The 27,220-nt window shown below is 38.1% G+C and overlaps 2 protein-coding genes across 5 annotated transcripts; one reads left to right on the forward strand and one right to left on the reverse strand.

The window, feature by feature from the left end:
* The first annotated feature begins 1,977 nt into the window (after nucleotides 1-1,977).
* On the forward strand, nucleotides 1,978-10,754 carry LOC113671810 (uncharacterized). Of its 4 annotated transcripts, XM_027188067.2 has the most exons (3): nucleotides 2,044-2,201; nucleotides 2,819-2,869; nucleotides 9,298-10,754. In XM_027188067.2, exon 3 carries the CDS (start codon nucleotides 9,456-9,458, stop codon nucleotides 10,185-10,187), a length of 732 nt encoding a protein of 243 aa, XP_027043868.2. In that variant the 5' UTR covers nucleotides 2,044-2,201; nucleotides 2,819-2,869; nucleotides 9,298-9,455; the 3' UTR covers nucleotides 10,188-10,754. The 4 variants fall into 4 exon arrangements, with proteins under 4 accessions (XP_027043865.2, XP_027043868.2, XP_027043869.2 ...); XM_027188064.2 differs by lacking the exon at nucleotides 2,819-2,869 and having other exon boundaries at nucleotides 1,978-2,201; XM_027188068.2 differs by lacking the exons at nucleotides 2,044-2,201; nucleotides 2,819-2,869 and adding an exon at nucleotides 3,298-3,393.
* Nucleotides 10,755-16,655: 5,901 nt separating this feature from the next.
* On the reverse strand, nucleotides 16,656-26,868 carry LOC113671805 (transient receptor potential cation channel subfamily A member 1). The gene is made up of 11 exons (XM_027188060.2): nucleotides 26,696-26,868; nucleotides 24,121-24,502; nucleotides 23,356-23,696; nucleotides 22,728-23,001; nucleotides 21,959-22,286; nucleotides 21,290-21,498; nucleotides 20,417-20,752; nucleotides 19,058-19,886; nucleotides 18,578-18,787; nucleotides 17,949-18,124; nucleotides 16,656-17,457 (listed from the first exon to the last, which is right to left on the reverse strand). The coding sequence occupies exons 1-11, from the start codon at nucleotides 26,733-26,735 to the stop codon at nucleotides 17,262-17,264; spliced, it is 3,321 nt and encodes a 1,106-aa protein (XP_027043861.2). The 5' UTR covers nucleotides 26,736-26,868; the 3' UTR covers nucleotides 16,656-17,261.
* Nucleotides 26,869-27,220: the final 352 nt, after the last annotated feature.

The following is a 27,220-nucleotide window of genomic DNA, read 5'->3' on the forward strand; positions in this document are numbered from 1 at the left end:
ATCCGCACGCCATTTTGTTGCGATAATGATCTTCAATGACAAACGTAACATTAATTGTATCAATCGAGGGGAGAACGCCGTGCATGTTATCGAAGATGAAGACATCCTGACCGCGGGCAGCTTTTTTTATGTATCTTTAGGTTTAATTAGAATTCCCTTTTCGACCCCCTACAATGAAAAGTAAAAATAATCGAAGGCCAGTTTGCATGGTCTTTTCCCCTGAATTTTTTTTGTTATTATTATTTCCCGCGCACGCAATGATGTAGGAAATGGTAAATATTGAGGTAATGCGTGTTCGAAATAAAGGGGAATACAGGTGCTTTCAACCCAAGGTTATAATGCGAAAAAAGACTAAGTTCACGACATTTTGAAGCATGAAGGAGTTCCAGCGAGCACATGTACGTCGTCGGTACGGGAGCTAGTTTTCTTGACATTGATGTAAATTTGAATTAAATTATTAAAAAGGTCTTAAGGAAAAGGACACGAAACATGGATAAAGTTTGAACCAGTGTTGTTAAAATTTCATTGTGAATGTATTGTACAAAATATGTTTTGGTAGTCATGTATGCAGCTAAAAGACGCCCGTTGTTACAAATCTTCTTCAGTTACTTGTTTTGCGGTCAAAGGCTCTTAATTGAAACTTTGAATATTCATTCTTGGAAATGCTGTCGTTTGCTTCAGAAGAGTAAAGCGCTACGGTCAAAAATGACTAATGAAACACATCAATATCATTCAGCGATCTCTGAATTACGGTCTCATTTTTCAAGTTTGCAATTCCACAGGGCCAGGCCCTAATTTAGGCAATCACCGAGTCATCGAATCGATCAGTCAATGGACCCAGAATTGAATACAACCTTTTTGGTTGCAGTGTCGACGTCAGTTCATTGACGAGACTACTATTGTAAGACGATGCACGAATCGTTACTCAGTTTCGTAAACGAAAACATGATTCAACACTGTTTTATAATGGAATCGAGTTTATCTCCTTTTTATTCGTGGTGAAATAAAAAAAACCGCTTCCCATTTAAGGAGTTTGCGTCTTTTTGTTTTCAACATAAATAGCAAAAGCTGTTATATTGAGAAGTACAAACGTTAAAAACCTCAAGGTTGACTTTTTAAGAAAAAATAAAAAACAAGGTCTTTATGCAGTCGCAAACGATCTCTCAAATTTGAGTTCCAAATAACCACAGTATTTAAACATAAAACCCCATCAAAGAAAAGACAGCTATCCCAGACTTTTGTTTCCGTGGAGACGAATGTTCCCGTCACGGATTTTGGCGGGAAAGTAGCACGCCACTCATGCAAGTTCTATTGGGAGGGACGTGACCACATTACCATTTGCGGAAGTTTTAGTGTTTGACACAGCTCAACCTCCCGAAGGTTCATTTGTTATCTAAACGAAAAAAGACGCACGAATTACTCAGAGTGTAAAAACAATGTTCTCGTTCGCAAATATTGATCGTTGTAACGTTGCCGTCAAGTTTCGGCGCTATGGGATAAATATTTTCATTAGCATGGAGAAAATAGGTGACAGCGCTTATAAAATTTTGACGAAGATGTGGTAATAGAAAAATGAAGAATCGAAAAAACGAGGAATATGTTAAAAAAAAACTCTTAGTAAAAGGTTTCCATGTGCTTGTTCGAGATTATAAATCGAGTTGCTTCACAATGGCCTGTGGCTGTATTTCAAGATATATTTCATATTTGAAGATCCCTCTTCGATGTGTTCTTATCGCATTTGTTCATGACATTCTGATGAATAGTTTAAATATAACGATAGAACTCTTTTTAAAAAGAACGCGTACTTTAGGTCTCGTTTCATCTCAAGGGTTTTAGTTTTGAAATCAAGGAGACTTTTTCTTCAACAAATTTGGATAGTATATTATTTTATTCAATGCATGGCAACCGTTTCTTAAAAATTTGAATTCCACTTTCGTCACGATGACACAGTTATCTTGCATAACAGATGTAATTACTATTCAGAAGCTGGCTTGTTCGCAGAATTCATTGTTTATTTAACCCTCTCTCTCGGTCAATGTTAATGATATTCTATCGTAAGTTTTTGCCGTAATGTCACGAAACTATATATTTACAACACACCCGTCATCAAATTCAAAGGCGCACACCACCGTGAAGCACGCACAACGAGAAGATTCTCTCCGGCGTAGATCTATGCGAGTCACAAACATCCAAGAAACACGGTGAGTTGAAAAAAGATATTTTATCTCGCCAAAGTTTAATTTTATTTCTTGAAATTGGAAATGAGATCAGAACAATTTTTAATTTAAAAGCAGCTAGTTCCACCAAGACAACGTACACTAAGCGAGGAGCCCTCAAAAAGCCGGTAGAACATCGTTCATACATTAATAAGCTACCGATAATAAGATGCTCGTCGTGAAGTTTCAGTTCCTAGCCGCGACATCGTCTTGTCTCTGGAAACTTACATTTTTGCTTTCTATGTTTGGCATAAAAAAAACTGAAAAAAATTCGTTTTTTTAAATAATAATGAGCTCTATCCTTAGATAAACCTTCCCTTTTCCCTTTTCTAATCGCTAAAGTATACTCCAACTTCGTATGAAAATTTCCTCAAACAGCCGCGCCTTTAGTCAGCCGAAATTCACAATCTGTCAATCATTACAGATCATTTCGTGCACCACGACGCCTGAAAATTGCTGTGCGTAACTTGAAATATGTCAAATCTGTTTTACTCCTTTCCTCAAAGCAAGCCAGTTACAAAGAATTTCGCACACAATAAAGAGTGGGGAAAAGCGCGTTTATAAAAAAAACAAAGCGAAACAAAACTGAATTTTTTTTTCAGGAAGTCCATTGAAACTGTCTTGCAGCAAATATTTAATCCTCCATTCATAAGGTACCGTTAATCTCTTCTCATCGTATTTTTCAGTCATCGCAGCGAAAAAATTGCGTGGGTGGAATAATAATTATGTTCCATACCCCGCATGTTTGTTTACAACAGTTGGCGAATCGTTCAGTCAGTATTTATCTTAATAAGCAAACTCGTCTTATTTGATACCAAAACATGCACGCTATCAAGGAGTAAAGTTCACTTTTCGTTGGTGAATGACGAATTTGCCGGAAAATGAAAAAAACATATTTCGTCTTTATGAAATTTATTTTATTTTCATCCAATCACGTGCGAGAGTCGAAAATTATCTTTTTAACTTAAAACAAATCAATCAATTTTTGAAAATATGGCAGCTTGCCATTCACAAATTAATGAATTTCTAGTGTGCTAAAACATAATAAATACTACAAGGTGAAACAGGTTGCCCTCAATGTTTTTGAGATGCTCGGCGCCGTTAGAAAGAAAATCTCATACTTTGGTGATAACAAGGCAAGCATACACGGCAAGTCAGAGACTGTGATTATCATAGAGTAAGTACAACTTCTTCTGATTTTAGCAGCTGTGGTTTTGACTGAGTGAATTTCTATGACCTTGCCACAGAAAATTATAATTCCTTACTGGTATCAAGTTAAAAATTTTAAGTGTTCTAGTCGATAACTGGTAGACGAAGGTTGTGACTCTCGGACAAACAACTCTTAATTCAAAAAAATGCAGGCCTGCCTTAGTAAACAGATGTCAAGGGGTGGATAAACACATAACTGGTTACTTGTAGGTGCTAGGGAGGCACGCGCAACGGGTTCTGTTCCACCAGCGCATAGAAATTAAACCTCTTCTTAATTTAAAATATTGCCGTTCAGCGCAATAGTCAATCATTCCATAAAATAACAGTGAACAATTATTTAATTCGCAAATTAAGAACCCGAGAACTTTTCTGTAAGAGATCTTTCTATCGCAAATGGAGCGGTATGAATTTTCTGAAAAGCAAAAATTTGTTTTTCTTTCCTGATAATTTTTTCTTGGTCACGTGACCGTGCATTTATATTAAGTGTTATTTACCAATTCATACAGGACTTTCGAGAATTTTTTGGAATTAATCATCAAGATGTAAAACATGTGCCGTAGTAGTTTTGGGACCAACATTTTCGAAACACGAATACTTTTTAACTACTCTTTTCTATTTACGCCTTGCTCGTTGTTTAAAATTACTTGGAAACACTATTTGTACGATTTATGAAAGAAAGCTATTTATTTTCAGCTATTCACTTACGTTGTTCATCCTCTTAGAAGGCCCTGGTAATGCTTTTTTTGTCTCCTCCTTCTATTCCGGAGTCTATCGTTCTTGTCAGATAGAGAAGAGTGCTAAGAAGCCGCAATTTTGAACGGCTCAAGTAAGACTATCTGCTTGAAAAAAGAGCCGTAACCTTAAAAACAACAGCAAATGTCAACACAGGAAAAGCTACGAGTTATGACTACGAGTTGACCTTTTAGGTCTCAGGACCACCCAATACACACTTTTTGCTTACAATAGCCATAACAATGCCAAACGATTCGGCGATGAGAATGAAGAAAATATATCAACTATGAGATATCGTTTCATTTTGCTTAGGGTTTTTTTTAATTTTGCACCAAATTCTTTGAAGTAGTTTCTCAAGAAATTGATGAAGGATAGCTACGAAGATTTCCATCGATATCTTGGGAAGTGAAAGAGTTGAATTAATTGAGCTCATCAAAGAAGAAAAAGATTAGTGATGGACCTAAATTATTTTTTGAGGTATTATTGGTAGATTTAGTCGCGCCTGCTATACTACCTTGTCGCACATTCAGCGGCTGTGCACACGAATAGCTCACAGAGAATATGATGAATTGTTAAAAAGATTAGTCTGGAGCACTTGCCTTCTTTAAAGCTTCACTTTGTTATCAATTTTTCCTTTTCTCCAAAACTTATCGAATGAACAATTTTTAAAATTTGATTAATTGTTGCCTTGCGGTAGGTTAATTTTACGCAGTACGTTATCCAGCGTCTATATTGTAGATATTTTTCTTGCTAAATTTTCAGTTTTGATTCAAAAACTCAATTAGCCCACCTTTTGTGGAGGATTCAAGCTGTACTTAAATTTGAGCTCTCCCAACAATTTCCTACAAACGTTAGTTTTGAAATTGATTCATGAGATTTTCATACTGCATGATAAGTTGCCTGGTAAAATAACTTGAATAATTAATAGTAAAATAAAGAAAGAAAAGAACAAAAAAAAAGTAACACACTAAAAAAAACAAAACAAAAATAAGACAAATAAATAGACAACAACCAAACAGAGCTGAGCAAAGACAAAAAAGATCAACCAGCTTTATAATAATTCACAGTAAACAAAATTAAGAGATGAAAAAATAGGAACTATGAATTAAAAAAACCACAAAGAGGAACTAAACAGCACCAGAAAAACTAAAACAACAAACAACACAAGCAAAAGAAAAAATTAAGGTGTAAAAAGGCTCTTACTCTTTCATATATTGAAGTTAAAAACCAAAGAGGGAAGATAAAAGAAATCAGTGTTTCACATAACGGTTGACTGGCTTCAATCTATTCGGCTTTCGTCGAGTGTACGACTGAGAAAAATGTTTCCTCATAACCAAAATTTAACAATTTTCGGTGAAGTAAACTAGGAGAAAAGATAGGTTCACTGACTATCCCTTTTTCCATTTTCAAACCTAATTCATTTTCGCTTCCATAGGAAGTTTCTTGTCAGACCGTTTCTACTTTTTTTCTGTAGTATGCTTAACAAGATTCTCCTGTAGTTCCGACAAATCTCTCTGTTTTGAAAGTGTGACAACAAATCTATCCACCTGGCGCACCAGGATTCAGGATTGTTTGCCTCATCGATGACAATCTTGAAATTGAAAAATACGAAGGCGTCTCTGCAGGAGAAGATACAATCATTGATTCTTTTCCGCGCAAGTTGAGTAGAAGCAAAGAGCAAGCTTTCGGCCATGAAGACCTTTTGACCTACAGACACGTGCTGAGTAAGCTCGTGCTGTCACATTTGCATAAGAAGCGCACGATTCTGATTGTTGACATGACAACTGCTATGAATGTCCGGAAAGCGACCAGTTGTTTTATTCAACGCTGAAGGCAGCCACAATGAACCAAAGAACAATACATTTAAGTACAACGTAAGAGGTTTGGAGTAAAACGGTTAAGAAGCAATTGCTGTAGGCCGCTTCATTTGAATGTTCACACTCCGTACTCAGCCATTTCGTCAGAGGGAGCGCTTCATTGAAAACAGTAAGTTACTCAGTTCTACTGGGGAGCTTCATAAACTTCTTAAGCATATCACTTGAACAATGTATATATTAGGTAGAATTCATCCCACATGTATGGTTTCTAAAACTTCATTGCATGATCTTCGAAAATCAGTGGACTTCGTTGGCCAGAATCACAGGTTACTCTTACCAAACAAATCATTTACGATCAAATGAATTTGAAATCACGAGGCATGATATGTCATTTCTGCCGATACTTCAATTAGTCAGCTTGTACCCATTCAAAGGTTTTTATAGTCCCCCTGGTTGGCGCAAGAAGATCTCTTACTCACAATGGGCTTAATCTGAGATACGTTTGGTTAAATTAGTGAATAGCGTTCATCAATGCCAAAGGCTATTTCTAGGCTATGCTCCTGTGCATTTTAGTCCTTACAAGAGGTCGTATTTGTTTCGTTATATATCAAGATATTTATGCGACTGACTGTTAGATATTTTTCCATTTTTACGGATCAATCAAGCAACGTAATGTATTGGGGCTCGCACCTCGAGAAGCTTTGCCCTCATTTGTTTTGTAATTAAAATGTTTCTTGCGATAAGAAATGGCAGCTGCAGTCGATAAAAATTGGCTCATTGAAATTAACTCGATCTATTTGCATTTCAAAACAAAACGTTCGTGAATTGTTAATGACAAGTGTAAAGTAATTGTTGTGGTTACAACAAAGAATGGCTCCTTGGTGTTAAAGTAGAATTATATTAACTTTTTTCTAGTGCATCGCAAGCGATCTTTCCGCTTTTTTTTTCCTTTTTTTCAACGAGCCGAGAACTTAGCACTTGAAATCAAGCATGAATCTTCATCGTGGTCTTTTACAACACCTTAACGAGCTGGGATCGACTCATTGCTTATTGTTCATGTGTACTTTTGTCACCTCTATTAGAAAGGAGGTTCTAATTTGTATTTCTACAATGGACCCTACATGCTAAATTGAAATTATTAATATCATCGCAAAACAAATGACCCCAGATTTGAACGCCAATGTTAAGTCAGGGCGCCTCCTAATAATTCTCCAGCGCGGTCAGACTACAGTGAAACACTTAACTACCCAATATATAAAATGATTTATAGGTACAACTTTCCGTTTGGAGTCTTCCTTGCCATGATATATAAAGTAATCATCCATTTTGCACGTCAAATTAGGAAAGTATGGATTGGGAGACTTGCTGAGAAATTTATCTATCTCAATTTAATGGGTTTTGTTCGCACAACTGTTTTTGAGCAATTTTGAATGGTTTTGACCCCGTAAAATCATCGCATATGACTTCCCTGGCCCCAAACACAGCATCGCGAAAACTATCTGTGCTAAAAAGGGTTCAACCGTTTGAAGAGAATAATAAGCTCAATTATGAATATAAGATCTATTATGTCGCGAACAGGTGACCATGAAGTTGTCACTGTAATTGGTATTCACAGAATACGCCCTGGTTTTTCGGACAACAAGTTGCTCTTTAAGCTTTTCCTCTTGGATCAACTGAACGTCAGCTTCGATAACAGAATTCTTTCCATGCATGTCAACTCTGTGTACTTTTGAACATTTTTTTTTTTTGTTCTTTCACCACGTGTATTTTATCTTGCCCATCTATCAACATAAAAGCAATTAGCACAGAGTAGACGTTAAATATGAAAAGTAAGATGTGCCGAGGGAAAATATTGTGCCATTCACTAACTTTTCAAGTGGACAGTTCTAACATTACAGGATATTTGCAAAAAGTACAGTCATCCCATGGAAGTAAGATCAGCAGCCAGCTAACGCGGCCTTTTCACTGGGACGATAATTTAATGTTTTTAGTCAAGGGTATATTCGCATATCCAGCGGAATCGACGACCTTTCCGTACAGTTTAAATGCAACAAATCATTAGTGATAGCTACACAAAATTGAGGTTTAAAAATTAATGAAATGGAAAAAAAAAATGAGAAAAAACTGACAAGACATACGATCCTTAGCTGTTTGCGAACCTAAAAGCTTACAAAAGAACAGCATCTGCACTTCTCAAATTACGATTAAAGAAGACACTCAATATACCATGTGGGTCAGTGAAGCTAGTCTTCGCTACCAAAAACGTCGTAGAAAATTCGACGATTCACATCGCTTCGAAATAAATTCAATGCGTTTCCAACCTCAGGGAAAACTCGCCGTGACATAATCTGATTCATTTTACTCGCCGCTAGCTCAGTTTCTAAATGTTCGCCTTAACACGTGGTGCAAAATTACTATGAAAATGATTTCAGCTCAACTCACAAGAAATTTGCATAACAGGCATTCTGATATCAGCCCGCCCTGCAGGATCTCACAATGTGCTTTTAAATGTTTTGGAAGTTTGTTTACGAAATCTAAGACAAAAGACCCGGTGGCCTTCCCTTTAAAGGGAAAAAAAATTTACACGACGATTACAAAGCAAACTCCGTTACTCGAACCTTCCCCACGATCGCTTAATAATTCTTAATAATTCCGAAAAAGGCAAGCCTTTCGGACTGTGCCGGAGGAAATGAAATAAAAACCTGCATTTATCAAGTCAATCCTAATCCGCACCTCTAACTGTTCCTTTTAGTAATTCTCATCATCTAAACGGCTCAATTTGAAATATTTTTGGTGTTGTACGTAGACAGGAAAGACGAGGCTTATTAAATAGATCGTAAGACTGTTTCTGGCTCATACTCAGGGCTCTGCATTTATCCTTTCTTTTTCCTCGCTATTTTACTCGAAATCGATTGCGGTTATTGCAGCATGCAATATTCAAGCCTTCGACTGACAAATGTTAATTTAATTTGAAGGCCCTCGTTGTTTTAGTTTCTGTCGAATTCATTTACTTGGGTGACATAAGGCTTTAATCTAGTACTCAATAGCTGTCAGACACGCAATTTCTTTCGCAAAGTAAAATTGTCTAAAAAAAAAAGAAGTTAAATCAAGTGAAAAACTTACTGAAAAACCCGGTCCATGATAAAGGCCAATTTGTCTGAAAAGCTAAGTAGTGAGTAATTTCTCGTGTAGAATTTCATGAATGATGATCACTTCCAAGTGAACCTGCTGCTTTGTTGTCAAAGATAATGGCTCAACGGGTGCAATTGATTGGCCTTAGCCAATCATATTTCTCCACTAATAGTTGAACTTTGTGTTTTCAGGTGGCCCGATGGCAAGTGTGTTGTGTGAATCGGACTAGACTAGTTACCGGGCTAGCACTCCGCACTCTGCGCTCCGCGCCAAATCAGTCAGCTACACCAGCTCGCGTGAGTAAGATTTACTAGGACACGGAGGAGGTGCCAACCATCGTTCCTTCCAAATGGCCTTAACGAGCAGTTTGCCTTGTATTGACACGCTGGCCTTTCAGCTGAGTCGACATGGCCTCGACGAGAATCGAAATATAAAGCCACCGTTCTTCTACTCTTGGTCGGAGCCCTACAATTTAGACTTTGCCGGAAAGGCTCCCAATAACCCGAAGCGAAGCCGAAGCCATCCCAGCGCTTTGGTGGCCAAGCGCAAGGAAGCAATTCATTCACAAGCTTGTCTACCTGGTTTAAAAAGAGAGAAGGAGAGCGAGAAGAATTCGGAGGAAACTCGCGGATCTGTAAAGCCATTAGCTGAAATTCATTCAACCAGTCTTCATACATCGCCAGGGCACCTAACTTTATCAGTTAATAAATATGCAAATCAAGCAAACAGGCATGAAGAATCAGACACCGCAGACTTCGCTGAATCTTCCGACGACGAAATAAGTGAACTTCTAGTAAATGGCTCTACCACGAATAAAGAGTTACCTCATGTTCTTTGTAAAAATAAGACCCCGCATCCTGTTAGTAGGAAAACTAATCGAACAACGAGAGACTCTGGTCCTCTCAAGCGAACCTTGGAAGGAAGCGAAAATACTAATGAAAACAAGAGACGTCGCCCGAGGCTTGACTTTGAAAAGATGCAACTCTCCAGAGATGCTCTTATTCCTCTGAATGGAAGCGATAAATCTATCTTGGACGAGGTATATTTCAGGCCAATTTTAGCATTAAACTTGAACGAGTGAGCTTTGCGTGTTGGAAAACAGCACACGCTCATTAATGAAAGAAATGCAAACGACAAGGCCATCGAACAAAAATAATATCACGTATGAAAATAACGCGGAGTTATCACACAATAACAAACATTAGGGAGGGACCAAATCGGGAAATGCGAATTTTATATCTTGAAGGCTTTTTTATCACCATATCAGTACTGTGTGTTATTCATAGCACGTATAATTTTCTTTCCCATTTTGGAAATGAACTGAATAAATCCGCCGTTTAATGACTGGTTGGCGTGGCCTCTGCGGAACAAACATATATTCAAATTTAACATCCGATTACAAACAGAAACCGCGACGCTCAAATAAACGATATTTAGACGTCAGCTTCACACAACTGTATATTTAGTAACTTTTTTATACAACAGATGCTTCTGTTGAGGAAAGAAGCATGAGAGATAAATGGGAATTCAGTAACACCGTGGGCAGTACACCTTTTATAGATTTCCAATTTTACTAAACCAGTATCAAAGGAAGTTCTATCTCAAGTCATTGGGAGAAAATAAAGAGAGATTTATTTATCAATGAAAACTCTTTGTGATGTACGTGCAATTGTACGATTTGTGGTTTTGGATGAGAACATTAGGATTCGTGCAAGCAAAAAACAGTTTCGAATGAATGAGCCATAGCCAACAGTGTTACCCTTAAATAAATCGAGGGTTTTTTTTTAAAAATTGGTTGTACTGTGCTGATTAGTCTTCGCCAGTGCTAATTTCTTAGTCGGGGATTTTAAGTGAAAATTTCTGTGGGTAGGTGACGAATTAGAACTCATTTCGCATTTATAACGTATAGGTAATGAGCCAGCGATCATTTTTAGTGTAAAAGCAATTATCGACATTTCCATAGATTTGTTAATCAGCTAAGCAATATTGCGTATGTAGATAGCGAAGGTGAAAGAGGAAATAGAGGAGATTTTCAAGCAAAGCTGCATTGATTCAATCCGTCTACTCAGATAAAACAATGCCGTTTTCTTCAAGAGCGCTTTTGACATAGGCTTACAAGTTCTTGACAGATTTTTGGCCTCAGCGGAGTAGAAGAGGCAGGTGGCTATTTTTCGGTGAATGGATGTTGTCACGTGATCAACCACTGAAAGGAAAGCCCGCGGCCTGTTTATTTACGAACACTTTGTGATGGTGAGCGGACCAATCATATCTGCGAAGCAATTATGAGAATTTTATTAGCTTTCCGGGTGGCCAACCTTTCAGCTTTCGCGTAAATTTCCATGCGAGACAAAACCACGAGAACGATAATTTCGAATATTCAGATTTACCAATTCAAATTTTTTGTGGGTGTGTTTCTATTTATAGCATTTCTTTTACAGCAATATGGGGCTTTGGAAAAATTGCACGCGGGAGCTTGAAATGCCATAAATCGTGTTTACCATACTTTTAAAGTTTAATTGTTTTCTGGTAACGTACTTTAAGACTATCGAGGCGCCATGCATAGTACGTGAGTAGTTTATTGCCAATCATTTCCACAAATTGCCACGATAACCCCTAAAGAAGGAGCCTTTCTGTATCTCCGTGTTTAAGCCCTTTCTTCACTGCCTTCTTAATGCCATAAAATAACCAATTCAAAACAAATCATATTGGATTGTTTTGGAGTTTCTGTTTACCAAGGTGCTCAAACAGGGTGAGGCAACGAACCCCTCATGGGGAGATAGACAATGACTCGTGAGACTGAAAGAAGTCACCTGTAAAAACAGAATAACTTCCACCAGCTTTCTCGAAAAATACCTACTGATTTATTTCCAAAGTCCACTTAAGTGTAGTAAATTAAATTCTCAATAAAGGCCACGTCTTCATCGTTTCTTATCTATTGCTCGAGAACACACCACAGCTCAAATGTTTTTCCATTTTTTTTACCATTTATCGTAGCGTGGTCTTCCATGTGTGAACAGTTCTTAAAGAGAACATGGTGGATGACATACAATGATTGGCGTTTCCGAAACGTGAGCGGAAGTGGCCTTGTCAATTGAAGAGTTGTTTGTCAATCCAATGTTGTAGTCTGGTTTGTGAAAGCTGTGATTTTTAAGTTGAAACATCTTGGCATATTATTGTTTTCAACACTTGTTTTAACAAAACTTACAAATTGACCGACTTCTGCTATATTTAGGAGCAAGTGCTATTGCAGGTGCTGCAAAACAATAATTTCTCCTTTAGGCAGTCGAAAACCCCCTATAATTGGGCAAATATATTCGTTCTTACACTGCCATCAGTTCTAAATGATAGCTTCAAACTTGATCCATATTCACAGAATATCAAGACCAAAGGAAGGTGCAGGTCCCGGGGGAAAGTAGTAGATGAAGATTTAATCAGTGTTCCACAATGAAAACTTAAAGCTGATGGTTATTGAGCCAAAATGCTTTTAAAAATTTCAGGATGGTGCCTAAAAGTATCTAAAGAGAAAGTAGAGGCGTCAATTTTTTGTACTCTCAACCAATTATCTAGCAAATTTAAGTAAAAACTAAAATAATCTGTGTATCAGTTCGCAACTGTTTGCTAAAATCTGACTATTGTGGTGGTTCCAAATAATATTATATCGTCTCTTCCTGAAGGCTACAAGCATCGTGGTACCAATACTCACAATCGCTCAAGGCCACTTGGAGAGTTCCTATTCATTATGGTTATTTTGTCTGAGCCGTGTAGAGGCCAATTCATTCGAAAGTTACCCTAATAACTGCATCCAGAGTTCTCTCTGACTCGTAACATCTTTTCATTAACAGTAAGTCACCTCATGCTACTTAGACATGCAGATAGGCACAGACCTTGACAGTTTTTGTCATTGCTTCAATAAATTAAAAAAGAGCAACTTCATCCCAATTCCGTTCCATCAGAGGCAAGAACATTTGTTAAAATAAATGTATAGTATTCACCCAACGGGAGGTTCATATTGGGAAAAATTGCATGTGCCCCGAGATCTCGGATGCGAGCCTGCCCACTCTCGAAAACAATCAGGTCGCACGATTACTAGAATTCCGCTCGCGCACGAAGTGAGAAAAAAAAATATGACAATATTTTTGTCATTAATTCACTCTAGATTTTTCTTCCATTCCACAATTATTATTTTTAGTTTTAATTTACGAGGAAAATTTTTTTGACGATGGTGAAGCATTAGACTGTACATGCCGTGATGAAGAAACTTTTTTCCTTTTTAACTTGCGCCCCTGCCTCTAATTTAAACATCACTTTATTACATTGTTTTCCCTTGTCTGTATTTCAACCTTAAGTGTTTGACAATTCAAAACGCAGGTCTCCGTGGCTAGAGCTATTTCAGTGATATATATACAAAATTATTTTATCAATGTGAATGTGAAGATCTTCCTTACAAGGGTCAAACTAAGTAAGCCTTAGCAATATTATTATCGTCAATTCTCATACCCTAGAAATGTCCGTCGTGCGTGAACAGCAGGTTTTCTCAGTAGGCTCAAATGTTCATGTTCTCGTCACACCAAAAATTTGCATTTCTGTGAGCCACCTAGGTTGTGTCCACTCGATTTCAATCAGCTGCGTTTCTGGTGGCAGTCATATTTTCTGAGTAGAGTGTCAATTTCTACTTAGAGAGCTGTTAAAACAGGGTATACCACCCGAAAATAGTGACAACTTAAGTGGGCAAAGCGTGTTTCATGAAGCCAGTAAATTAGTAATTCCTCCACAGACATGTAACACGTAAAAACAGGTTTCAGATCAAGAGTAGAAAGGCGTTGTTAACCGAACTGTTAACTTCAATTTTTGTCACCTTTTTGAAGACGAGATTGCGGAAAAACTCTCTCCTCTTCCAATAACAGCCTATTAGACTACGACCTACGGCTTCGGGCGGTACTCAAGACAGAGGGCACAATTTTCCCTATACAGACCGACCTAGGCTGATAAATAACATTTTTATTTTCTACTCCTTAAAATTAACGAAATTATTTCCAAAAGAAACCGAATGATTAAGGGATTACGGTAAGACCTTCCATAAACTGCCATCTTCCATCACGGCAAGATCCTACATAAACTGAAGAATTTTTGAGCAAGTAAACAGGAACCGCACAGCATGTTTTTGAGTAGGGAGGCTATTATTGGTTCCGTTATTTTTGTTAAATTATTTTTTGTTTAATTTATTTTTATTTTTATTTTTGCGAAAAAGTGGGGGGGTTAAGCCCCCTAGCCCCTCCCTCTGCGCGGTCCCTGATAGATGGTACTTAAATTCGAGGTAAAGCAAATTTAAGAGAGAGGCTTCACCGAAACACTTTTATCTGCCAAATGATAAAGTTGATTCAAAAGGCCTTCAACAAACTTTGAAACATTATTTTCACAAGTATCTGTCACAATCTGGCACCTGTCAATTAGAGCGTGCCAGAAAAAAAAAAAAAAAAAAGGCGCCAGTACACTTTTCGAAAAAAAGCGAAACTACTTTGGCGAGGACTGCCATGACAATATTTCCTTAAAAAATAGTCAATGATCTTACGGAAAGTATTATTCACTCTCGTCGACGGTTAATTGATGTACGAAGATTTACCTCTGTTCAGTAAGTGAATGGCAAGGAAAGTAATTGTAAAGAAATTCAAATTTTTTTATTTTGAAGTTGTGAGAGTTTGCACGTTTGTTTACTGCATTGGCGTGTGTAAATCTGGTTTTTCCTTCCCAAAAACTAAATTCGAATGAAACACTTCTACAAGACATAAGAGAATTAAATGCGGCTTTTCCTCTTAGAATTCCTTCAGTTTGTGTTGTGCAATTAACGGTACAATTGCCCAAACAGAACGGACCTGGAAAGACTCACCGAAAGCGTCTTTGTAGTACAACTGAAACTTCGCTCGCCCTTTCACTACAAACAAATTGTTTAAGAGAACTCAGATATCAAATGGATATAAGTTCCATCGACTAATTCAAATGCAACCAAATACCTCACGTTTTAACTTTCTAGGTACTTTTTCAGTGTGAAGGACTAAGATTAATTACAGACGGTTTTTAGACCGCTTGTCTACCAATTTAGTGACACCTATGATTATACAAATTCATTTCGAAACCAAGATTTTACTGTCAACCAAAGTGATTTGAGAGAGAGAAAAGAGAGGATTCATAAGTTGTTTATCGGCTTGAGGTAGTAACCGACGTTTTTGCTTAAAGAATACTGCCCAGCTGGAAAAACTAGATAAATTTATGAAAAATGGCAGCGAAGGTAGGGATGTACTCGGCTACTCGCGAAAGCTTTACTGTGGCCGTGGGCAGAGATAGGAAAATATGGACCGCGATTAGAACCAATCAGATTGCAGGATTCGTTACCTTGCCCTCTGAGAAAAAAATAATAGTATTTAATTATCAGCCTTCCATTTCAAATAGTCCAATCTTAAAGCCGTAAATGAGTTTCCAGAATGAGTAGTGGTTATTCGATGAACAGACTATTTTATTGACTCTAGGGAGACGCCAAATTAAATAAAGTTTGGCCTTTGTTCAGTTTTTCAAGGTCAACCATTTAACAAAGCAACTTCTACTCGAAGAAGTGAAAAGGAAAAAGTCATATCACAAAGCCGAAAGTTGAGCGACACGACCAAAGAGAAGAGTCTAATGGTAAAGATTCATAGTAACATAGCACATTCGGAGATTTGTTTCAATGGTGGTAGTTTGTATCATGGAAAAAACTTTGATGCTTAGAAATATAGCTGGTGTTTAGCAGCATAGTGTTAGGTGGATATAGCACCAGAATGTTCTTATCGAGTAATGGAAAGCTAACTCATTCTGTTCTCAAACACAGCAACTTGGTTTTGAAAGAGGAAAAACAGAAATATATTTATAATAGAATCGACCTGGCAATGTATGTCACTGAAAAATTTTGGTAATGTTCCAAACAGAGTGAGCCCAAGTGTCTACGGTCTGTTATCTCATGTTAAGAATAGCCTCAGGTATAGCAAGACTTTGCGCGCGTGGCACTGGTGAAAGTCACGTACCGTAAGGACACAAGATCTTTAAAACGGGAGGTCAAAACATAAAAAAAATCAGTAAGAGGTCGCACCTTTGCCTTACACCTGTTGAGAAGAGATTAAGACCAGCAGATTGTCGCACATGAATTTTAAAACCCATGCGACCCTCTACTCGAAGAGACTTCACAAATATTTAAGGAGTTAAATTTTACATCGCGAGAAGTGTCCACGTTGTCTACGTAGAGATGTTATTTTAAACAAGGCCAATCAGAACTTGTCACTACTTTGTCTCAGGAGCCCTTAGTCTGGCTGCGATGTTGGTTAATTAGATAATATTTCACACTGCTATAACCACTTTAGCTCGTGTATGAGATCATCAATGAAATTACCAAATTTTTCGGAACATCATCTTAAAATAAGTAAAACGGGCACGTTTCCTCTAAAGTATAATGGGAAACGCTCTGCTAATAATTCCATCATTAAAAAATCCTCGTTGGTGGCTTAACTTTAGATACACTCCAGCTTAGTTACAACAGTAAATCAAAAAGTTTATTGTAAGCAGACAGGCAAATAATTGTTGAAAACTTCAGCTGATGATAAAAATTTTGATAGTTTGTATTTTTTAAGCATCTTACGAATCCGGCTAAGATAGACGAAAAATTTCCGCCTACTGCCCTATGGGTGAATAGTGGTACCTCTATAGTGGCAGACTTTGTATCAAAAATGTCCAAATAAATTTCAGAGCCGATGGGTGGCATCGTGTTTGAGTTTTTCTTGAAGAGGAAACCCAAACGTTGGTGATGATAGAGCGGCGGGTGGATATCGGAGTGGCAAGAAAGCGATTCTTCTTGTAGTGGCTATCCACGGATAGGAAGAACTATACTTCATTGGAAGGTCTCAAGATCAGCGCGCAAAAACAGAGTATCTATTTTCATAACGCAGCTAGTAAATTTCATTTACAGAGTCTGCTTCAGTTCGAGTTGATCACGGCTACACTTAAGCAAACCTTACATACACTGTCGCCTGAACCATCTGTCAATCGCTGCAGATCTAGAGAGCAGAATAAGTTTACTTTATATAATACTCACGAAGCTTCCTTTTGAAAATTACGCTGAATTCAGTGGAATAACATTTTACTCTCTAATTCTTAACCTATCAGCCATCGCTTGAAGAAGCCTCCCCTGAGCTTCTACCGTGGCCTGTAGGTTTCTGATGTTCTCTCCTTGTGTTTCGTCCCTTGCCTGCTCTGGGGTGGTCGAACCTGATTTGCGACTTATGAGCAGTTCAATGAACTCCCGACCCGAAACATCTGAACCAGCGAGGAGAACCCTTCGAAGTAATAAAGAGTTGATAAAAAATTAAAGGGATATGACATTAATCGTCCACAAGATGACATGTGGGGTTCTATCATCGATTAGCCAGAAATCGTCAAGGAATCCCTCTTACCCACTGTAACTGATCTTCCTCAACCAAACTAAAATAGGTTTTAAGTAGATGAAAGAGACTTTACCTTGTCAAGACAAGCAATATGTACCTTTTAAATTCTTTACGGTGGCCAATTTACGATATCAACTCACTTGATAATACTAAATTACCCCAATATATGTCAACGTCAATCAGACAAGGAGCTAACTACAAGCACTTGGAGAACAAAATTATTTAAGCTTCTGCCGGCCTTGATGTGCAATTTTGTAGGAAGACACTTTAATATCGATTATAAGAATTCCACAATCAAATAAATGCAAAACATAAGTTACTTTACTAGATCTGTAACGTGAATTTTCTCTTCTTTCATGTGGACTTCACAATCAGATACCTACCTTTTCAGGAAATTTTTTTGATTTGGTTTTATTTCCAACGAACTTTTGTGAATCCTTCGCAGAATCCACTTCGGATACGACTTCATGATGCTGTCAACCAAAAACACCTGATCTATTAAAGCTCGTAGACTTGCTGTCCTTTGGATAGACTCAATGTCTCCAACCGCCAAACCAACCTACACAGAAACAAAGTTTCTGAAGAGTTATCCTAGCTCAAGTTGTTGTAAAATTGTCAGATATTTCTCATTTCATGTATCTATCGACACATATATCATACATCATTTATCATCAACGCATTCCCTCTAGAAAGAGTACACGTTGAGAAGGATAGATGAGAACAGATGATTGAATATGGTTCTCAAATTATCAGACATACTTTTGATCCTTCCCAAAGCACAACGTGTCTTACACAAAACACAGCATGTTTCGTTGATTTTCGTTTTATTGGCAGCAGATTAGCTTCTTAGTAGAAGTCTGTCTCATTGTAGGGAAAGAAGAGAGGAAGCAATTAACATGAAAGGAGCTAGAAGGGAATCAGAGAATCAAGTGATGCAATGGAAGCTGTATCGATGGATAATGTCATTCTTGGACCAGTAAGGAAGAGGAATCGTATACAATCATTGGCTTACCAACAAGTTGACTAGCACAATGGATACCATCAAAATGAACACTAAGAAAAGCGCAAACGTTAGTCTCGGCAGAGGAACGTATGGGAAACTTGTCCCAGGTACTGTCTGGTTGTTTACAACGTGTTCAACCAACATGTCTGTATAATCCAGTTCCCCAACCATCATCACAAGGATCTTTGCCGTTGAGAACCAAAAATCTGAGAAATTACCCTGCGAACGAATGAAATTATTAAAAATCAGAGCAGCCCATAACATTTAAGTGAAATAAGTAGAGCTTTGTTGAAAGGCTAGTCTTTCAACACCTACCAAGCGAAAAAAGGTAAAAGTTGTGTACATGTTGTTCAGTCCTTTCCCCAGCATTGATTACTGAATCTTTCATCATTCGACCCATCCATCCAGACATTTTTGGATTGTATTCTAATAAGATCACGTGTTTGTAAACTATCGCTCTAATGTTGCGAGTAGCACCCGTCCCCTCACCTGTTCCTTTAGTAGTACGTAGAAAACCAAGGCATAACCAGTCAGGGCGATCATGAAAGTGGATATCACTTTGACAAAGGTAAAGAGTACCTCAACGTACATTGTTACGTATAAGCCAAGTCCACCAAAACGACGAAAATATAATGTCAAACTGATGTAGGACATAAATAATCCCAATACCCCGACCGACCATCGCACTTCCGCTGTTAAGGAAAACGATTCCGAGATGGAAGAAAGGGTGAACATCCACACGAAGGCAAACATGATAAGTTCAAATAAGTTTGTGAGATCTTTAAAGTACGACAACCGAAGCCAAAACATTTGGATAAGCTCTTTGACGAGCTGAATAACTGAAAATATAATTATGATCCATGGTGTGTGGCTCAGGAAGCTATCATTGTCTTCAACAATTGCTATCTCATCCTTCGAAGCATGTGAAAGTTTTACTTTTTCTCTTTCTTTGACAATGAAGCTTGAAAACAAGGCGACGAAAACAGCAAATACTAACATGTTGAAGAAAGTAACGAACTTTCCAAGAATCATCCACTTCCATCTCAGCAAAGCTTGGGTGACATTATGATTCAGTAACTTTTCTCGCCGATGTTTTGCCATACACGCTGGTCCAAAGTAATTACTGCATCCCGAATTCGTGTTGGGATCTAGTGGAAGGAGGTTGAACCTTACAGAAAAATCTTCGTGTGATGGAGGAAGAGGACTGTAACTTATACAATTGTCAAGAACAATTTCTGCCACATTCGGCAGCTTTTCGATCAATTTATCCATTGAGCAGACACCATCGTCAGGGTAGTAATTAAGCACCTCTTCCCATCTGTAAAAAGAAGCAAGGGAATTGATATAGAACGCGACATTTCTTTTAAAAGTGTTTTAAGCCTGACTAGGAGTACTGCTTATCACTTGGGACGGTATGCTTTTTTCCTTGTAACTATCTTTACCCCCTCCACAGGATTTCCCACAGCTCTTTGGTATTCATTTATACTACTTCGTGAAGGTTATGTGAGAGCACGCATTGCTTAAGACAATTTACAACTACCTGATAAATCTCGAGCTGAGTCCAGCGCGCTAACTATAACACTACGTCGCCTTTTGCGGCCAGAAATTACTTATTTTTTTAAGTTGTTACTTCCAGATAACAGGTTTCAATTTTAAGTAGTGTATGGGGACGTAATTTGTTCAATGTTGGCTTTTTTTTTCTGGTCTATGTAAACTTGTAAAAGAAATTCGAACTGAGTCTTATAATTAGACTGTGAGCGCAACACTTTGCTTCAAATTTTTTCAGTTGCAAATTGGGATATAACATCAAGACCGACTTTTATATTCATTTTATTCTACTTGACGAACCTTGGATGCCTCATTAACGTCATGGCAACTTCGCTCGCTTCCCATTCAACGGCCACATCAAGGCAAGTCATGTTCCTTTTATTCTTGGCTGTAACGTTAGCTCCTTGGTCCAGCAGGAAACTTAAAATATCAGGACGATTGTGCATACACGCTATGTGAAGTGGTGTGTTGTTGCTTAAATCTACTCGTTCTAAAGTACTTGGCAAACGGCAGTCTAGCAAAATTTTAACAGTCTGCAGTGATCCAGCTTCTACTGCGTGGTGAAGTGCAGTAAAACCTCTCGCATCCATTTGAAAAACTTCGGCGCCATTTTTCAGTAAGACTCTGCATGTTTCCCTAGGATTGCAAAGATGCGACCAAAAGTAAAAAGCAAAACAAAAATATTTCCAAAAATTGTAATCGTTTGGTAATCTATTTTAACCCCTTACTTGGATGTTTGTGAGTGGAATTCTTTAGATCTTATCCCACCCCATGCATGCATGCTTAATCGTGTTTTACCGAATCAGTTACGCCGTAAACCAACTCATCGCTCTTAAACTGATTTCCCTTTGGTGTGCTACAAAAGTAAAAAAGTTTACAGGTCAGCAATTTTCAAAATGGAGATTGCCGCCGGGGAAAGAATCCGATATCTCTTTGTCCTCTGTTGGTTTTATCTGATGCCATATAAGTCTTCCTCTTGACCGGAATGTTTTGGCGTCAAAAGTTATAGATGATGAAGGGAGCAATATTCACAAAACAGAACTAGTGGTTTCTTAAATATTCTTGGATCTCCATTAATGGGAATGAATTAATAAACCAAGATAGATCACTTCACGAATGAGCTCTATGGGGGATTTCATTCTATTTGACTTTATTCCAGATCGAAATACCCACGCGTGTTTGTTACTAGCTGCTAGATGTAGAGGTGTCCTTCCAATTTCATCCGTCTGCTGGGTGTGAAATGAAAATCCATGGCACCTGGAGAGAGCCTCGACACAATGGATTGAGCCTTTTTCAGCTGCGATGTGAAGGGGAAGCCTTTCTTTTACGTCACGCTGGCATAAAGGAGATGTGTCTTTCTCTTGTAGAAGAATTTCCAAAATCTAAAATTTAAAGAAGGAAACTTACCGATACGTGGGTACAAAATTTTAAGAAGGAACAGTTTATATATTGATTCTTATATTAGTGAATCTCAATTAAATGGGACATTTTGGGGCTCCACAAAAAGGAACAGTGTGTACGCTAGATGGCAAAAACGCCTTTATGGTTAAGTATTACTGTGTGAAAGCTTTTTCCATTATTCACGAGAAATCTTTGTTTATTAATTTCTGTCGTTCAGGAAGGCGTGGATCTCTCATTTAGAACGTGCGATTATTGGATATGTTAACCCATAAAGCCATTGGGTCACGTCATTCATTGCGAACGCCATCAAGGTGTCAATACTTTTACAATTGAATGTATGTATGTGTGTAAAGGAGCGTCCTTAAGCTATTTAGAAACGGATGCTAACACTGTTTCCAGTTGTTGTATTGGTTGAGAGAAAAGAGAGATGTGTAGGGCTACCTCTGAATCTTTCATGCCAGCAGCTAAATGGAACACGGTTTTCAGGTGTTTGTCCTTAAGCTGTAACAATGTATCCTTGTCTTTTCCTAATAAGGTTTTCACCATCTCCGTCTTGCAGTAATTGATAGCCAAATGGAGGCAGCTATTTAAAGAAGAGTCCAAAGCTGTTTTATCTGCCCCTTTGTCTAACAAAACCTGTACACTGTAGCTTGCTGCATGGGTCACTGCAAGTAGGAAGGGTGTAATTCCTGACGTATCCCGGGCTTCCGGATCCGCCCCAATCTCCAAAAGTAGTTCGACTATCTTGCCGTGATTGAATCCTGCGGCACTGGTAAGAGTATGATAGTCGCTTATCACAAATTGAATAATTAGTTGTTATCACAAAGTTATCTGACAGTTACTGTTTGAATGGTGCACTTTATCATCGCCGGAAGAAAATTTTACTTTGTTGTTGTTATCCAAAAAAATTGTTCAAATTTACGATTTGATTTTTAAATATCATTGTGTGAAACCGTCGAAGAGCGTGAAATAATTTGTTTTTAAATATTCAATGTCGTAACACGAACATGATGTCTAAAGCCACGTTCTTTTAAAAGAAATGTTTTACACCCCCATTATATCAAGACAAGATGCCAAGCCTTGTTTGTTTAAAACTCATTCAGTGTTTGTCTTGGCTATTAAGGGATCAGATAAAAAATACACAAACAGGTTTCTTTAATTTCCAACTTATATTTCTTTTATTAAAAGAAACAGACAGAAACGGTCTTACCTATGCAAGGGCGTCTGCAGGCGACCGTTTCTGGCGTCAATAACGGCACCGTTTAAGATAAGTAGTTCGACCACCGCTAAGTGACCATATTTAGCTGCTGAGTGAAGAGGAGACATGCATACTACCCAGTCCACCGCATTACTGTCTGCGCCGTTACGTAAAAGCAAGTCAACTATTCGTTCGAAACCACCATCACAGGCTTTATGAAGAGCAGTTTTGCCCTCTTCGTCTCGTTCGTTGACAAAGTCAATTAAAGATGGCAGTCTTTTGGAAGCTGTAAAGCAGCAGTGATAAGGCTTAAGTTACCAGAAATATTTTCTTAATCTGTGAGGGAATAAAGGGGAGCCACGTGACCCTCAAAAGTTCCTCGTTCTCTGAGTGCGTCTTTGTCTCTTTAACCACCAGACTTCGAATATGTCAATCTTATTTTCTTAATTCTATAAAACATTGCATCGATATTCCATATCCCATCAACATTTAAAGATTTAACTACCAAGAGTCTTCTGTAAACCGGTCCCAAAACACCCAAAGCGCAATTCAGAACGTTATACGCTAAGCTCTTTATTTGGAGTACTTTGAATTTTCTCTTCCTTAAAAATGTTTCAATTTCACACTCTGCAAAGCTTACCTCTCTCGATGATAAGTTGGCAAGCCTCTTCGTGGCCCTGCCAAGCAGCTAAACTTAAGGCGGGAGTCGTGCTAAATGCTTTGGAAGTTACATCGGCACCACCGTCCAAAAGTAATGCACACACCTCCGGATTTCCACCTAAGCAGGCGCAGTGGAAAGGTGTGATACACCCCTTGTTTAATGCGGAAGGTCCTACTCTAGAGTCTTTCAACATAGCGCGGGATATCTCTGTTAAACCCTTTCGTGCAGCTAAATGAAGTGGTGTCAAGTGATTTTCGTTTTCTTTTAAAGGATCAGCTCCTTTTTGCAGCAGAAGTTGGACAATCCTAGATCTTTCAAACCTGAAATTGTAATCACAGAACTGAAAATATCTCTGTCATACAAAACCGTGATTCTTCAAACTCTGTTAACTGAAATGAAAAAACCCGTGTGTGACAATTTGACTCCATAACATTCCATGCAAAATGCTGACCAAGACTGTTAGTCCTCGGAGATTTAAACCCTCAAGTTAGGAACTTGTGTAAGTCTTCCCGGCGTGAAGCACCAAGTACTATTGCTCGTCTTCTTAAATGATGAACTCTAGTGTAATCCATCGGAAGAAGCCCCCGCCCCAACCCGACACCCGTTGATATTTACTTCAAAGCGGGAGACAAAAACACTACTCGCAAACGCAACTCGCTGCACAGCACAGTCCAATGACCTGTGACTTGTGACCTGAAGGGTCACATACAAGCTTACCTAGAAACAGGGAAATCAATCACATACCTTACAGTAGCATGAAGGGGTGTATTTCCACTCATGCCCAATATGTTAATATCTGCACCATTATCCAACAAAGACGTCACACCCTCCACATCGTCAAGACGGACGGCTCGGTGAAGAGCAGAGAGGCCTTCATCGTCAAGAGCGTTTATATCTCCCGTATTTAAAAGAGACGCATCAGCCGAAAAGTGTAGCAAGCCATTTTGAGTGGGCTTAAATGGTTTGATTTCTGTTTCAATTGGCGGTGTAGGAGTTTGATGACGCGATCCATTGCCACTTCCGGGGTTGGATATAAGTTCCAGCCCTTCGTTGTCAAACCATGGTCTGACTTTAGATGCAGAGAGGGTGCTTCTTTGTGTACCTCTGGACGACAGAACCGGACTATCTATTAAAATCAATTATTTTTTCGTCAATCTCCAACATCCAATGTCCATATAAAAAAATACCAATTCACTAGATTATTAAAAACTAACTAATAACAATAACGATATAAACAATAATAACTACAGAAATGACAACAGTGATAAAAATAATTATGACAATAATAATGAAAATTGTTATACAAAAAATAGCAAAAATAGTAGTTTATACATTGTATATTTATTTATTTTGATCTCTGCTTGGTTTGCAATGGCTCAGTTTAATTTCAGTTTCTAAGATCTTGTTTACTTCTTTTTTTTTTTCTTATGATGTTAATATGCAGGAACGCCCAAAATAGAAATGACAAAATGAAATCACTAAGTAACTAAGTATACAGATTATACAATTCACAGTGTGGCTGTCCTTTCTCAAGGGAGAAATATGAAGTCTATCCTGGTCAATGCTTTTTTTTTTTGTACCGCTCATGCTAGAGGACATATTTGGCACTGGGCGAGAAATCAAATCTTTAGAGTGCACAACCGATATCAAGCAACACTGAAAATTTCAAATCAGAGATATTGCACCAAAAGAAACATCGAAATTATGCTTTTGCTCTTCTCCTGAGACAAGGATATTGAAAGAAAAAGCTGAGTGCGTTCCGGATGTCAGATTTCTGGTAGATGTATTTTCATTTGTTTTGTTCTTTGTATTTGTAACTTGGCAAATTATTTGGCTCTGACCATTATTTTTTCCTTTATTTACCGACTTTGATCATCATCATCAACTATATTGGAACGACTGATGAAGTCCATAAAAATTCCTAGAAACTGTCTACCGAAGATTAAGCATGTCACCTTACTGAAAAAGTGTAAGTCTGTTGGATAATCTATCAACAGTTTTTCCTTGATCGGCTCCCCAAACCCTAATGTTGCTGTAGGATCTTTGTGGTACCCGACCCGACCCAAGCCTCGCTCTTTTTCACTCTGCCGATACTATCGCGTCGTTTACTACTTCGCTCCGTGTTACCGACTGAAGGCCTGGAACTCGCTTAACCTCTCCCAAAAAAATTGCATTATTATCGTTTTAATTCAAATGTACAACTTCGAGTTATCCTCAGCTCCTTCTGCTTGCTGCTTAATCCTTTAACTCCCATGAGTGACCAAGACTGAATTTCTCCCTCTAATATCAGTACAATATCAAGGAGACAAGTGATGAGAATAAACAAAAATATCAATGAGGGCATGATTAGTTGATCCACTACCAAATTCTCCAAACAGACCTAGTGAAAATAATATGGCACACAGTAAGGAGAATAAATGATGATATCTTGTGAGTGAAAGGGTTAAATACGATGCAGTACTAGAACAAAGTAGTACTTACGAGCTCGCTGACATTTAACATAACCAAAAATTTGCATGATTTCTCTTGTTATCTTAAGCTCCAAGATTTCGCGTATTTCTTTACGCACCTGCCTCCCTGCGTAGTTACTTGTCAATGAAGAACTAGTGAAGTCATCATAATCTCAATTAACTCTCCTTGCCGTTTACACAAGCGAGCTTTGAAGTCGTAATTTACAAGACAAAGGAATCACATGATCCCCATTTGCTTACATTGCACATGGAAAAAAACATCAATGAAACAAGTGATACAAAAATTAACATGATTACTACTAATATGGGCCTTTGTGACCGATGTTGTCTCTGCTCTCTTTCTTAATTGGAAAATTAATTAAGATCAGTTTGGATTTCGGAGATCGCACCTAGCAGTGGAAATTACGATAGTACTTGAGCCTCGGACCTTTTCTGCTTTTTTTAATGGAGTGATGGAACTGATAGGGAGCTTGAAAGGGCAATAGTGTTGTGACAACGTCCTGTTGCTACAATAACAACATCAGACAGTGACGCAAGAGTGAAGTTACTTATTATGATTTATCTAAAGCATGGCATCATGAAACACAAGCAACACGTTACAATAACCTCATTGGTTCCTAATCACTCTAAGAATATATAACGTTAGAAAGAAGCTGAAATATATTTATTATAAAACATTTTGTGGGCGAGACGGTTGACATGGTCATACAGTTATCTTGTAAGTTCACAACGAACGACAAACAAGCGCAGCAGTGAGGTGAAATATTTCAGTGGCATCATTGTTCATTTCATTCATTCTGATCACGTTTCTAACAAGTTTCCCGTTAAAATAACAACAGCATACAAACCAATTCCATCCAGGACGCCAACAGAGCGATAAGTCGACATGGGAGCGAAACCGACACAAAGTAAACGTAAGATTTACAGCATTACCAAACGCTCTTCTTATTGATGGTGACGGTGCTGTTTATCGGTTTCGTGACGTACGCAACGTTAGATATAAGAGGATGCAAATTTTAAATGAAATGGGGGTAAAGTCTCACATGAGTGGTCACTCTTCTACGACCCTCACGTTGACGTAACAGCACGGGACTAGCACAATGTGTCAGTTATATCACGCAACGACTTTTTCCACACTCTTTAATGTCATTGGGCTGAAGAATATTTTTATAATTAGCCTCTATTTTGCGTGAAATATGCTCAAATTTTCTGTGCGGACATCATCTACTCAGAGAAAAGAAAAGCTTTGCGAAAGCGCTCAGGAGTGACAGATTAAGTCCGCGGATAACATTTTGTCACGCCAAACAGGCTCAAGTGTCAGGTGACCACTGATTTCTTCTATTTATTCATTCATTCAATCATTGATCGATTCA

Source organism: Pocillopora damicornis, chromosome 8 (genome assembly GCF_964200805.1).
Source record: "Pocillopora damicornis chromosome 8, jaPocDami1.2, whole genome shotgun sequence".
NCBI lineage: Eukaryota > Metazoa > Cnidaria > Anthozoa > Scleractinia > Pocilloporidae > Pocillopora > Pocillopora damicornis.

What these genes read in the sequence shown, in the direction of transcription:
- LOC113671810 (XM_027188064.2), top strand. Translation starts at nt 9,456, where the DNA reads ATGGCCTTAACGAGCAGTTTGCCTTGTATTGACACGCTGGCCTTTCAG.
- LOC113671805 (XM_027188060.2), bottom strand. Translation starts at nt 26,735, where the DNA reads ATGTCGACTTATCGCTCTGTTGGCGTCCTGGATGGAATTG. An exon ending in CTGCAGACGCCCTTGCATAG is followed by an intron (nt 22,287 to 22,727) that starts GTAAGACCGTTT and finishes TACTCTTACCAG; the next exon opens with TGCCGCAGGATTCAATCACG. An exon ending in ACGTACTACTAAAGGAACAG is followed by an intron (nt 18,788 to 19,057) that starts GTGAGGGGACGG and finishes ATTCGTTCGCAG; the next exon opens with GGTAATTTCTCAGATTTTTG.